This window comes from Clinocottus analis, unplaced genomic scaffold (assembly GCF_023055335.1).
Source record: "Clinocottus analis isolate CAN_PGR_092001 unplaced genomic scaffold, fCliAna1.0.p SCAF_15, whole genome shotgun sequence".
NCBI lineage: Eukaryota > Metazoa > Chordata > Actinopteri > Perciformes > Cottidae > Clinocottus > Clinocottus analis.
The window spans coordinates 8,009,173-8,023,802 of record NW_027175876.1 but is presented as its reverse complement, the minus strand read 5'-3'; the positions used below and the strand labels follow the sequence as shown (position 1 = coordinate 8,023,802).

Here is a 14,630-nt window from a genome sequence, read left to right as displayed (position 1 = left end):
GTGGTACAGTGTCAGCACGGCCCCTCCTGCTGCTCTGCTCCACCACCGCTGCTGCTGCTGCTGCTGCTGCTGCTGCTGCAGGGGAATCTCCTCATTGGCATGCAGGCGGTGACTTGGAGCTGTGGAGCACCGGCACCCTCTCTCTAGGGACTCGCTCCTCGCTCTTTCCTTTCTCCTTCTTTCTCCTTGTCTTTCTCCTGCACTCTCCCTCTTGCCCCCCTCACGCAGCTGTCACAATATCTGCTCGGTACGAGTGCTAGAGGGATCGCCGGAGTAGAAGAGCCCGGCTGATATGCCACTTTAGAAGCAGAAGATATCAAAACAGGACGGCTGAAAGGCCTCTCGTGAGAGGTGTTGAATCAATCTTAAGATTTGTGAACGATTTGCAGCGGGCATATAGTAAGGTTATCAATGCCCAGGGGGATGATTCTTGAAACTCTACAGGAAATCAGTTAATAACGTTATATTTCCAGCAGCGAACATATATCCTTAGTGCAATTGTTTAGAACGACAACAAATTGGGTGGAATGCAAAATGACAGTATCAGAATTCATTCTGATCTGATCCTGGCAGATTGCTTGGATGTTGACAGTGAGATGAACTGAGATGCAAACAAACAAACACAACTCATTGGCATGAGCTGCAGAGCATTTTGCAGAGATGTTTGAAGCAAACAATGGCAGACGAGAGAGAGAGAGAGGGAGAGAGATACAGAGAGCGAAAGAGAGAGAGAGGGGGACATGGCTCCTGTGTGGCTCGGTGGATTTGGCAGGAGAGAAAGCGGTGAGAAGAGCGTTGATACCAGCCAGACTCAAGCTGTGGGCAAATCAAGCGTGAAATCAGGAACAAAGGGATTCACAGGATTGGAGGGCATTAGATTCACACTGTCTGAGCCTTGGTGGTGGTGGTGGTGTGTGTGTGTGTGTGTGTGTGTGTGTGTGTGTGTGTGTGTGTGTGTGTGTGTGTGACAGTGGGGCTCAGGATATTGTACTTGTAGTCTTTTTTTAATAGCCTTATTGCTCAAGGATTAGTGAGTTTTAAATGAAGGTGGTTTTGTTACAGTTTCGTGAAAATTATCATTATTAATTATCATTTTGATCTAAAAAAAATCCTATTGAAGGGGGTAACATCCCATCAGGTTTATAGCAATTCTAGTTTTACATTTTTGGGACTTTACTCTTTGGTCAAAGGGTTTTTGTGGGGGTTGAATGAATGCTTTGGATTCATCTGGTCAACTTTTTTTTGCATAACTTGCCATTAAAGTCGCCAAAATCCTTTTATTAACACACTTAACTCAAGGACAACGCTGACTCCAATAAACTAGTGTAAGAAACAAACATCAGAGCCAAATCTTAACTTCTTTTTTTTTTTAACATTAATGTCATTACACGATGACACTAATCAAAATGATGACAGAATAAAGCACCTTTAAGATGTGACACAAAGTCTCTCTCTGTAGTCTGAAGGGGACCAGCAACACGAGGGTTAGGAACAAGCTACCAGTTGTTTTGTTATTTTCTTTAAAGAAATAAATCAAAGTTAGCAATTAATACAATAACAAAAATAGGTTATTGCTTATTTAAATGTTTAAAGTGACAAAATGCAATTTCTCTGTGAGATGAAACTCCCTGACTGTGTTTAATACTTGAAGTAGTAATTATAATAATAATTTCCTTATTGTTAACAAATCTATGTAAAGATTAAAACCAGCAATGCATTGATGCTTCTTAAAAGTGTTGCCTGTGTAGCCGATGCCAGTTATAACTTATTCCTCTGTGCTGTAGATTAATCATTCATTATGTTCCTTCATGACAAAGTCTCTGGGCACTGTATTTTATTTGAAAACAACTCACAGTATCCTGTCGCTGAAAGTAGTTCCCATTAAATGTAGACCTGTACGATTTATCCTTACGTGAGTAACATTTGCTATAAACTACAATTTATTAAACGCTTTTAAAGATGTATTTCTGACCTGGGAAAGAATGGGTTTGAAGGTAAACAAACTTTTCTTGGTCTTATGATGGGATGTATCAATAAAAAAAGAATGAAAAACACAAAGTCTTGTATCCTTTTTTTTAAACTGTTAAAATTTGAAATGAAAGTAAGCAAATACCAACAGTAACTGTCTGTAATTTGCAGTATATTTTCAAAGCACGCAGCGCTCCATACTCAGGTGCTGTGACACAAAGAGAACCCTTATTTCCTCTCCACTTCGCAGAACAACCTCAGTCTCCTGGCTCAGCCAATCAGATCGACCGGATGACCTCAATATCCTGGCCCACCCGATCAGAACATCTAAATGTGTTCTGGTGCAGCGGGGTCTGCCAGAGAGGTGTCACTAAACGCCCCGGTTGAATGATTTTCCCAGGTCCTGTGCTGTCTTGCCCTTGGTCGACTCATTTGCAGGTGACTCACCAGCAGAAGTGGACAATTTTATTGCTTGAGGGGAAATGTTTTGAGTACACAGTAGGATGTTTGCATGCCTCACACGGTGCAGCTGTGGTTTTGAGGCAGGATATATAGAAGGCACAATTCCCAAGCTGAAAGAAAAAGGATTTAAGAGAAGAATACAAACATTAGAAGACTCCCTCTAACTCGTAAGAGGCCATAAAGAATGCACAGAAAGAAAACATGTTGAAACATTTTCATCTGCGATGGTCTGAAGCTGCTTCATAAGGATTACTCTTCACTAAGCGCCAGGTTGAATTATGGAGGCACTAGCCGGGGAACACTTTAATTGATGTATGAATATGCAATTGTTCCTCACTGCTGGACCTGAAATCAATCAAGTAGACATTTAGAGGCTATTCTGAGCCTAGCGACCTGCACCCTCGCATTCTGTGGTTGGATGTTAGCTCAAGATCTATTTCTCCCTCACTGCAGCTGTGAAACCCCGGGATCTCGGTCCTGCGGCTCCGTAGTTCACTTCCACATGGAACCAAAGTCATGACACAGCCAGCATCTTAATCTCCTCTATCTGTAAATGCCTTCTGGTGCAAACAAAGCCGACTCGCGCATGCTTTTTATTTGCAGTAACTATAGTGTAGTTACACTAATTGCAAAAACTTAGATTTTGTAGCACTGTGGTTCAATATGAGGAGTTCCTAAGGAAACAATTAACATAACACATCTGTTCTTGTAATGACATCATAGGATCCTTTTTTATTGTTAATTTATTTGATACAGTTCCAACATCTGCTATTACCCAGCAAATTGTGAATTACTCCCAAAAATTGAAAGGTACCTTAATTGTAGTTTAATTTTTATTTGGCAGTGATGGATAGGACAATTTTAAAATACTTCTATTTTATGCAGCAGTTCTGTTTTCTGGTACTTCTCCTTTCATTTTAAAGGGAAGTGTTGCATTTATATAGTCACATTTCTAAATTTGACCCGCTGCAGCATTAAAATGCTCCGTACACATTATTTCATCAATTGTTATGCAATAGTATTTTGCACGTATTATAAGTTTATTCAACTAACATTGATACGTTTGGGTAAGATTTCCAGTGCGGGGGTTTGACAGTATTTTTTATGTTGTGGTGTTGGATCTAAGTGCTTTTTCAGCCTCTCCTCCTGTTTATTTTCTGTTTTTCCTCAAAATCTATGAGAAAACTGTTCATTTTCCACTCTGACACTCTATAATTGCCTGTTTCTTTGTATGTGACTGAGGTAAAGAGGGTTTGGGGTGGAGGGGTGTACATAAGTGTACATAGTCTGGGCAAAAGGCCCAGGGTTTGGCCGCATTTGTAGCTGACTCTACATGTGAAAGCCTTCAGGGCAGATCAGGAAAAAGCCCCACTGTTTAGAAGGGGAAAAAACTTGGTGTTATTGAAGTATCTTAGCAAGAAACACACACACACACACACACACCGACACACACACACACACACACACACACACACACACACACACACACTCTTCCAAAGCCGCGCTGTGGAGTGGTGCAGTAGTTCTACCTCCTGGAATGACAGCAGCAGTGATATCTGGCAGACCATCACATGGCCGTGTCAGCAGTGACTGATGGGAGCTCTGCTTGCAGGCCCAGGCTGTGTCCAGGTCCCTCACAGCTTAGACAGCGAGGCAGGCCAGCTCTCAGCTACATGTGAATAACTTACATATATTAAAATACATGGCAGAGAAATTGCCTCTGAGCAGAGGTCAGAGCGGCTAAACGTGCAAGTTCAACTGCCTCGAACAGCAGGAACGTGCTGCTGCAAGTCCATTTAAAATGTGACAGCTCGGTAGTCACACCAGCAGTTTGCTGGTGTAAATACATGAATGAGGGGTTTGGACAAGGTGTTTGTAATAATGCCCTCCTTTAATTGTTGTGGGCGGGTACATCTAAAAAAACAGCAAATGTGGATACGTATGTGTATATTTGTGTATAAATACATATATACAAAATTACATTTCAGTTTCATCAATATCTATTCATCATGTTAGATTTTTTTAGAAATAAAAAAATGTCTTGGGATGGACCAAATGTCGGATTTTACAAAAAACTAAAAACTAATTAAATTTGTATCTTCATGTCAGTGTGTGTATATATATATATATTCATTCATATCTACTTTTTTGGATCTCAAAATGTATACAATAAAACTATGAAGATTGTTTATGATAACAGCACACACACACATATATATATATATATATATATATATATATATATATATATATATATATATATATATATATATATATATATATATATATATATGTCGACAATTCTGGAGGCAGCTAAATTTTATGAGTCTATTCATTCAAGGAACCTTTGATGTATAACTGTTACATCAAACATGTATAACAGCTGTGCGACAAAAATCAAGAGACAAAACTTATTTGTTTGCAACTGTATTCAGATTTAAGACTTTTTAAAACCAATTAATAAATAATCTTGTCACTTCTTGTTCAAAAGTTAATTGTGAGATATTTACATCATAACTTAAATAAGAAACTAAATACATTCAACACATTTCTATAATTATTTTATCCCTTGAGGCTGTCATGACAAAAAACAAAAACAGATGGTTTTCTTTGAGAACAATTGCATGTAGAGTAGGATTTAACGATTTAAAAGCATACTCTACACATGCTAACAATTTGGCAGTTAAGTGAGGTAAAAACAGGAAAAATTATATTCTGATATGTAAACAAAACAGTTTCAGCCCCAACTGTAAGGGCATGGGGAGATTACAAATGTATTTGTGTGTTTTACACTCTCTTAGCCAGGGCACGTCACATATACTGTTGTTGACCTGCATATTTTACACTTTTACATATCAGAAGCATTTTTTTTCAGTTTTGTTACTTCAAATGTCTATCTTATACTGGCGTTATCCAAACACCAAAACAAATTGTATGCGACCAATAACAATTCTACTTGGACAGAAAAAATGACATACAGAAAACAGCCCACTGACAAATAAATACTTGGAAACATTGACATCTTACAATAATGAATCTCTTGCCTTTCCCATGGTGCACTGCTTGTGTCAAACATTGTGCTCTGACCACTGGAGTTTTCAGGCGAAGGGGCAATGGAACAACATATTTTCTGACTGCCTTTGGAAATAATGTCTATGACAGATTAACTTCCATGACCAATGGTGCATGAGGCGGTTGGGACTGAGCCACTGGCTTGATGTTTAACCAGACTCCAAACCTTAGGTCGCCTTTGGAGGGAGGGGAACTCAGTGCACGATTAAAATAACACTATTTTTCTGTGTAATGGAGAAAACCTCCATCATTTGAAGTGTCATACCAAACATCCGTTCTTGAACACTCGCTCATATCATCCTCCGAGGACAAAGAAAAGAGAATGGTATGATACAAAGGTAGACAAACACAAATTGTGCTGAATCGGCCACCAAACAAATATCAACTCAGGGCCGTTTACCTTTTGTTCTTTTTTAAAATGATTTTATTGTCCAGCCATTTGTATCATGCGCCTGACCAGTGAGTGTTCGCATGTGCCTAAAGCACCACCACTGCAACATCCTCATCTCGAGAACAGGTCCTATCTAGACCAGATGTCGTCAGCTCCCGTTGGTGATGATGACCGAGGTGGCCTTGTGTCCCTGCATCTGCTCGGCCTGCATCCTCACATGGGACGCCACGTCATACTGGACTCCTCCACAGGCCAGACCAGAGTAACTCCGCAGGTTCTCTGAGTCATACAGGTGCTCCAGGGAGTATCCGGTCAAAGAATAGGCAGCTTGTCTGTCCAGTGGCTGCCTGTCCTGGGCCGGATAGAGCAGCGGGCTCCCCTGTGGCTGTTGAGGATGCGGGGACAGATCCGTCTGCATGTAGTCTTTGGTGAGGGAGAGCGCCGCCCTGGGGATCCCATCAGAGCTGGGGCTGCTGAGGCGAGACAAAGACGCCGGACTGGGCGTGTTTTCGTCGTTGTCATGTGGACCGAGCAATTTGACGCTGTCCTGGTGATGAAGGCGTTCGGAGCCGAGGTCCATGCTGGGAGCTCCCGGGCCGCGACACACCACACTGGGCATGTTGAGCTGGGAGTGGTGCGGTAGGGAGGAGTTGAAGCACGGGCTGTGAGCTTTGGCGAGGCCCGAGACGTCCAGCGGCGCCTTGTGTTGCTGCAGACGGCTCTCTTCCTCTTTGATCATCTGCTGCGTGGCTCGGATCAGGGTCTCCATCTTGCTGGGCTCTCGAGGGGTCGCCCGGAAGTGGTCACCATGGTAGCGCTCACCCGAATCACTGGTGGACCCGCCTCCATCAGGTGAACTCACCACACTGTCTTCATCCCAGTGGCCCCGTCCTGTAAGGAGAGATTAATAGCCACATTTTAAAACAGTGCAATCAATGAATTAGATTGGGTAATAAATCATATGATTCTGAATATACAAAATGTGTAAGTGTCCGTTGTTAAAACCATAAGTTGCCTGTGTGATATGTAACATGTATCTTTAAACGGGTAAAGAAGCATGGTCTGTTAGGCTTGATGTCTTGGCAGACGCACAGTTGGGGGTTGTTACCCTGTTTGAGGATGTGCAATGTGAAACAACTTGGCTTTCAATTGCAGGCAATTTTTGAACAGATGGTAGCAATCGGCACACTGGCAAGAGACGGCGTAAACAACTTAGCATGTCCCATAATAACATTTGGAAAACAGCTACCACAAGAAGTTAGGCCAGTGCTATTTCCAGAGACAGATGGTCCTGGTCTCGACCCTAACGTCTCACCGTGAATGGCTCCATGGTAGGATGTGATTTCGTAGCCCTCGCTGTTCTCCACGGAGGACTTTGGCAGCGAGAGCACGGAGCGCGTGGCGTCCCACCAGACCTCTCGTCCCGACTGCGGTGTTCCAAGAAAGTAGCGGCCGCTCTGGCATCGCACGCGGTCACAGGTGCTGGTGTGAGGATGTGTTTGGGCATGGGCGAGATCGTCTTCCGATAGACCCAGGCTGTAACACAGGGAGCCTGAGTCTGGATACAGTCTGTAGGCACAGGATGCCTCTGCAGCCTCACCGGGATCCAGCAACTGAGGGGATGCAGAGTCTGTCAGCGGGCTCCCTCCCCACTGGCTGTCTTGGTCAGACTCTGACCGCTCGGGATTGAAAGCTGAAAACTGCTGACAAAAACAAGAACATCCTGTGTTTCAACCTCTTTCTATCAATTCCGCCTGCACCAAGTCTCCTCTCTGGATTTAGCTGCATGAAACACTCTGTTGTTTTACCTGCGGGTAGGGTGACACTCTGGCTTTGGCCTTCGCCTGGGTCGGACGTGACTTGGTGCTCTTCCTGTCTTCATTATGACTGTCAGCGTAAGGGAAGGCCGGCTTGGTTGGGCTCATTTGGTCGAGAGACAGCTGCATTCCCTTATACTCAGTATCCCTTTTGACACAGACAAAATATATGTTAGGGACAAAAATACAACTTTGAACCCATATTTATCCAGGTTGTGACTTTTTAGTCAAGTTAGCCGTTCTAATGGCAATGGCGGCCATTCCACCACTTTGGTCAGGACTGGAATATCTCACCGACTATTGGATGGGTTCCCATGCAATTTGGAACAAACTAATTCATGACCCACTCAGGATACATGTTATTAACTTTGGTGATAGCCTGACTTGTCATTTAGCGCCTCTAGTAGCTCAACATTTTAATTCATGTGTTGTTTTTAGATGTGATTGGCAATGGTTTGCATGCTAATTCGCTAAACTGAAAATAAACTATAAATGATACCATCAGTAGGTTAGCATTGTCAGCACTAAGTGCAACCCCACCTAGCTGCTAATACATCCACTGATGGCTCATCTTTGGAGGAGTGCCTTGCTCGAGGACATTTTTAATGCTGCTGAAGGAATGCATAGTGTTACTTGTTCACCTTTTCCATTCAAGTTTTCCAAAGCTTCCCAAACCCCTGCGCCTTCTTTTTTCTTCCAAATACAGTCTTGTGGCATAATCAGTAATTAGTCTGCAGCAGACGTAATTGTCAATATTGAACATAGATAACTTCACTGTACAGGCTTATTTTACAAACACACTTTTTATACCATGAGTGATGTGACGGCTATGAGAAGTGAAAACATTTAAGATAAATTCAAGAGAAAGTCCTCCCACTTCTGAGATAAATAACAGACACCACGAAGAAAGTTAATCATTATTTTCTGCTATGCAACTATTGCCAGAACCCAGGTAGAACACAATGGGACTGCGTGAGCACACACAGACACAAGCATGTGGACATACAGTATCTCTTCATCCGACCTCCTTTGCAAGCGTCTTATATATATAAAAAAAAACATTTGTATGATACAGGTTGCTTTCTTACTGGTGCATGCTTGGGCACCATCTTTGACATTTTAACCCACTGTCCTGTGGCTGAACTCAAGTGTCGCTGTCGAGGGAGTGAAAAGGCTCCTGTGTCAAGTGTTCAGCAAACATGAGCCTATTCTTAACTTATCACATCAACAGTATGTAATAGCAGCTGCCTGGCATTTTAAACCCTGTGGCCCATCCCTGACCCTGCACAGCCAGCCTCTTTAATATGACTCTAAATATGACCCATTCTTTATGTACAGCACCTAAGGGGAAAGGCTGTGTTTGGATAGCGAGTACACAGTGTGAGTGTTATTTGCTCTTGCAGGTATAGTTGCAGGCGGCTGGTTCTGCATCCTATCTGTGCCCTGGATGACTTATGTCTGAGCCAATAATGTTGGGCCTTTGTGCAAACTCAGCTGTGTTAGCCGAATTCCACCTTAGGGTCAATGTCAGAGCACCTCATGTCTGAAATACGCCACCAGCCAACCTCCACACATGATTTATTAATGGGTTCTTGTTGGGGTAAAATGCTGTCAGGGCAAGGTGATTGAATTGCTGTTTGTTTTGAAATGTAGGTGGGTTTTTTTTTGGGCTCCGGCTGCACGTGAGCTTTTGGATACTTCTGTGTTAAAGGTAACTATGCAATTGGAAATTCACTGCCATTTTAATGTAGTTGCTTTGTTTTCTCCTTGCTGCATTGGAAAGAAATCAATGGGTAGACTGCAGCTATATGCATGCACACACGTACAGAGACACACACCCTGTTATACACACAGAAGGACACACACACACACACACTCAGAAAAGCACATGTGGATCAACCCAACTTAACGAGAAAAACATGGGCTACAGCTATGAGATAGCTATTGATTCCTAGTTCACCGTTTGATCGATTTTGCTTTCTTTGACTGCAGATCGATGGTGACAGTAGAGGTTTTTTGATGGGGTTGAACCCTGATGTTTGTCTTGCTGTCTCAAATGCCCTAGTGTGCTTTGTGCTCTCATAACACACAACTGCTGAGCCCTGCAGCCACCGTATTTGGTGAATTTGTACAGAGAGGCTACAGAGGGATAAAGAGAAGGATTTCTCAAAGAGACAAAGAGCCTTCGTATCACAGAGTGAGCTACAAGCATGGATCATAAGAGTTTATGATATGAGTTTACTTAATCTAGTTCAATAATCATTGCTCCTCCTTCTGCAAACACTGATGAAAATGCAACTGCTTTTAGCCCAGGATAACACATTATACCTGTTATGGCAACGTAGTGGGATTTAGGAGATTTCAGATCAAAATGCCATGAATGCAAAACCCTAATATCTGAAATGCTTTATTCATACTCACAAATGAAAGATTCCAACCAATTGATATGCATGAATGATACCTTTTCCATGAACAAACGCCTCAAGAAAGTATTATGAATATATTCTTAAATCAAGTTTAACTTCTTAAGTTTCTTCTCTGATTTTTAGATGGGAATATTAAGTGAGACTTACGTGAGAACATAGTTGACGCTGACTATGCAGTGAGGTCTTGAGGAGCGGCTGTTGTGGACGATTGTGGCGTAACTCTGGACCCAAACCCAGCCACCATGCTTTGCCAGGAAACGATAATACTTGGTGGTGACTTGTCCTTTTACCAGCACTGGAGGAGATGAAAGAATCAGACAGAAAACATGAGTAACGTGTGTGTGTGTGTGTGTGTGTGTGTGTGTGTGTGTGTGTGTGTGGGTGTGGGTGGGTGTGTGTGTGTGTGCTTCTGCATTCGGCAGCTGCAGCAGATTGCCTGAGCAGTTACTGTGATAAAAGGTCGGCCGGCCTGTTGTAAAAGAATGATGGAGGTTTGAGACTCACAGAGGTGGTGTGCACAGCGGAGGTGGAAGATGTCACAGCTGTGGACATGGTGGTACAGGGTTTTCTCTATCAGGTCCTGGGGCTCATAACCTGTCAGCTCCGCCACCCTGGAGAGGAATTAATCAGTTGTTTTTAAAACCAGTGATCCCTCAGTTTCTCTCTTTTGATTATTTTTAACAGCCAACATTTTGTGTAGTTTCTTGAAGAACTAATTTAACCTTCCAGATAGAAGTATATGCTTAACAATAAGGACAAACACTCAATAAAGAATTTTAGGTTAAAAAGAAAACACCTCAATAAACAATTGATGTCAGATAGAGTAAATTGGCTCCATACCTGGAGTCCAGGAAGATAAGCTTCATGTCCAAGCTCGCCCTGAACATAAACATGTTGCTGTGCAGCTTGATCTCGGTCACAGCGCTGGGCGGCAGGGAGTGACCCACAGCCACCAAACCCACGTTCTGGTAGCAGCCCTCGAAAGGCGACATGTCCAAACTGTACTGACGGATCTTCAGGTAGCCACTGCAGTGTATCACCTGGTGGAACAGGTACACAGCAAGAGAAGCTCAGCAACATGTAAGGAGATCCTGAAATGCCCCTTTTTATGAGGAGGGTTGGGTATAGCATGATTAATACATGTATAATGTATATGCTGACCAGCGTTATCTACTTATTACTGAAATACAATATTATAGAAATGCAAAAGGATTTCAGTTGGAAACGTAAGGAAACAGTCTATGAAAAGCGATGAAATTTATTTAAACATTGGTCTCCAATGTCATTATTATGTACATACCTAAACTAATTATACTAGTGAGATTAAGAATGTTGTTAATTTATAAATAGTAAATAAATAACACAGGCCAGGGACAAAGCTTAATTTTCACTTTACCTTGTATCCACCACTGGTGAGGCCTGCGTTTCTTTTTGCCAGCACACATTTCATCCGCAAAAAGAAAGAGCGCTCCGCTTCATATTCTGAAGAGTCATTAAAATACAAGTCATATCAAAAACCCTCACATAGGACGCTTTTAAATAAAAAATAAAATAAAAAATACTATAGACTGTTTAAAAACACTAACTCCAAGTCTATGAATGCATTTTAATAACAACGTGCAACGGCGATATTTATGTTACATAAAAATAAATTACATATGAAGGTTTTTACTTTATCAAAATGCATGAATAATAAGAAAACCAAAGTGTATTTCTAAGCTCATTTGCATGTGTTATTCGTTGATGAGCGTCATGCTCGCCGATGTAACTGACTTGCCAACAGACGAGGTATTTCTGGGAAGATGTTGGGAGGAAATGTATTTTACCTTGAACGAAATGTGAGTGATAGGGCTGATGCGGCGTCAGCACCGCTGTCATCTCGTCGTGGTCGGCAGGATGGACATATTCATAAATACTGTTCCCAGTCAACTCTACCTGTTGAGAATAACTCATGTAATTAACAGGTAGAGATATGCTTTTGCAAATACACGTCCAACACGATGTTTGCTGTATTTTATTAGCTTTCAATGTGTTTGATAAAGACAGAAATTCAATGAATCTGATCGTACAAACGGACCTGAGACAGTCCTAAATGGACCGACGCTGTCTCTGAAATGTACATTATTTTCCCATCTGGAGCCACAACGAAGATGAATCCGTCCAACGTCTGCAAATACATGACAATCAACATTACATCACACGACCATAACAAATATTACTGTGGCAAAAATACAATTATAAATACAAATTAATGTAAATCGTAAATAACAATACGTGACAATAAATAATCATATACAATATACCTGCAGTAAATGAGCTCCCAGTTCTCGTCCAATATTGTCCAAAGATCTTCTCGCGTGACCCCAAGCTTCGCCCAAACCTGTAGGGGTGGAATAAATATTGCTGTTTGGCTGCTTTGTGGCTTTATAAATGGAGAAGATGACATGTTTTATATCGATAGCGAAACAAATCATGACCATATTTCTCTATTATTGTTATTATTATTATAGTTATAGCTTCACTTAAAAAAAAGGCCCGACACACACACACACACACACACACACACACACACACACACACACACACACACACACACACACACACACACACACACACACGCACACACACCCTCAAGCCAGAGGCATGCCTGTAAAAAAGGCCTGTTTAGTGTTAAGGCGTTTACAGAGTCGCTTCGTGTCGTTCAGGCTGCAGACATGAAGCTCTAATCTGTTGAGTTCACGATGCGCACAACGCTGACGTGTCTCTTAGAACAACTCATTTATACCGTCAAGCTGGAGGGTGGACATACATTGCATACTGTAATTAATCCTGAAGCTCCAGGCCATATTATTATTATATTATTATTATTGCATTATTATTATTATTATTATTATTATTATTATTATTATTATTATTATTATTATTATTATTATTATAAATAAGCAGAAAATGCAAACGTGTGATGCCTCCCTTAAAACCCGGTTTTGGGGCATATTTCCGGTTTTTGGTCCAATGGATCCCTCGGTGTCGAGGCCTTTACTTTCAGTGGAAGTCAAACAAAGCAAATATGTGTTGCTCATTGATATTCGTCCTGTTTCAGGAGATATTTCGTGAGCTCGGGTATCATCAATAAATTAGGCGTTGCTGTAAATTGAAATGAAAATATGTGTTCCCTTTCAGACATGAAGTTTAGAAATGAGTTTAATATCAATCCCACCAGATGAGAGGATGTAGAAAAGGGAACTTCAACAAAAAAGGTGTTATTGTCAAACGGATACATAATATAAAAAATAGAACAGATGTCATATACTGTACTTAAAAAATAATTTATATATATATATACACATACATATATATATACATATATATATATATATATACATACATATATATATATATATATATATATATATATATATATATATATATATATATATGTACATATATATATATATATATATAATATTACATGTAATGTCAGTTAAACTGGGTTTCTGATTACATTTCATCACTCGTATTATTGTGTTCTTATACAGGGGAGGCGAGCTTGTGTGTGCCTCCATCTTCGTACAAAGCTCTAGGTGATTATAAGCCGTGCCGGACCTTTTTTAAATAATTGGTACGTCTCGTTGTCAGTCACGCAGTCACAGAAGCCTGCACAGACCTGTATAAAAGATGGTGGCAGATCGTCTCCTTTGGACACACCGAATTAAACTCCATCATGATCCATTTGTAAAGACTCCCTGCAGATCAGTAAAAACTGACTGTAATCTTCCTATAATATTTCTTTATGGCTTAAAGTGGGTATGGAGCGCGGCTATATTAACAGTGACCATTTCAATTCATTTTAATTTATTTCTGTAAGCTTCCATAACATCACTATAGTAGAGATGATATTTCTAATATAATTAATAATGAAACTATTTTATTTGCGGACTTTAACACATCGGGTTCTGTCGCGGAGCTACTAAATTATAGCGGGTTATTATTGATTCTTGGAATATGTATTACATATTACATTAATATGATATGATATACAATAAAGTGATTATATTTCTCGTATAGACCCTTATAATGCCCTGTTTGTTAACGGTGCTTCCGCTCACCCTGAGGGAAAACGATTCTCATCTTCAGGTAACTTGTTGTGAGTCTTATGATGGAGGCTTTGTCCAGCTGGGAGGTGATGGCCGACGGTAAAGGCAACATTTTGGCCAGTTCGTAAAATTCACTGTTCTCCTTTTCCCGTCTAGTCCTTGCGGCCGTTTTGGATTTCTCCTTCATCTCGGCGCCTTTTTACTGTATCCTTCCTTGTGTGAGACGATGGTCATTCAAATCAGCAGTTCCACTGATTCCTCTCCGCGTTGACTCCTTTTCATCGCAAATGTGTTATCAAAAAAAAAGATGAAAAAAGCTGGAGTTTTATTGTCAACAGTCGAATCCCAAAAGAAAAACGAGAATATCCCCGTTAGGTATCCTGCTAGCTGCCAGTGACAC

At 41.2% G+C, this 14,630-nt stretch overlaps 1 protein-coding gene across 1 annotated transcript; it reads right to left on the bottom strand.

Moving 5' to 3' along the window:
* Positions 1-6,041: 6,041 nt before the first annotated feature.
* LOC137785794 (single-minded homolog 1-like) lies at positions 6,042-14,417 on the bottom strand. The gene is made up of 11 exons (XM_068577298.1): positions 14,243-14,417; positions 12,440-12,516; positions 12,214-12,303; positions 11,963-12,071; positions 11,533-11,618; positions 10,977-11,176; positions 10,641-10,747; positions 10,284-10,431; positions 7,702-7,858; positions 7,209-7,593; positions 6,042-6,784 (listed from the first exon to the last, which is right to left on the bottom strand). The coding sequence occupies exons 1-11, from the start codon at positions 14,415-14,417 to the stop codon at positions 6,042-6,044; spliced, it is 2,277 nt and encodes a 758-aa protein (XP_068433399.1).
* Between the last annotated feature and the right edge of the window lie 213 nt (positions 14,418-14,630).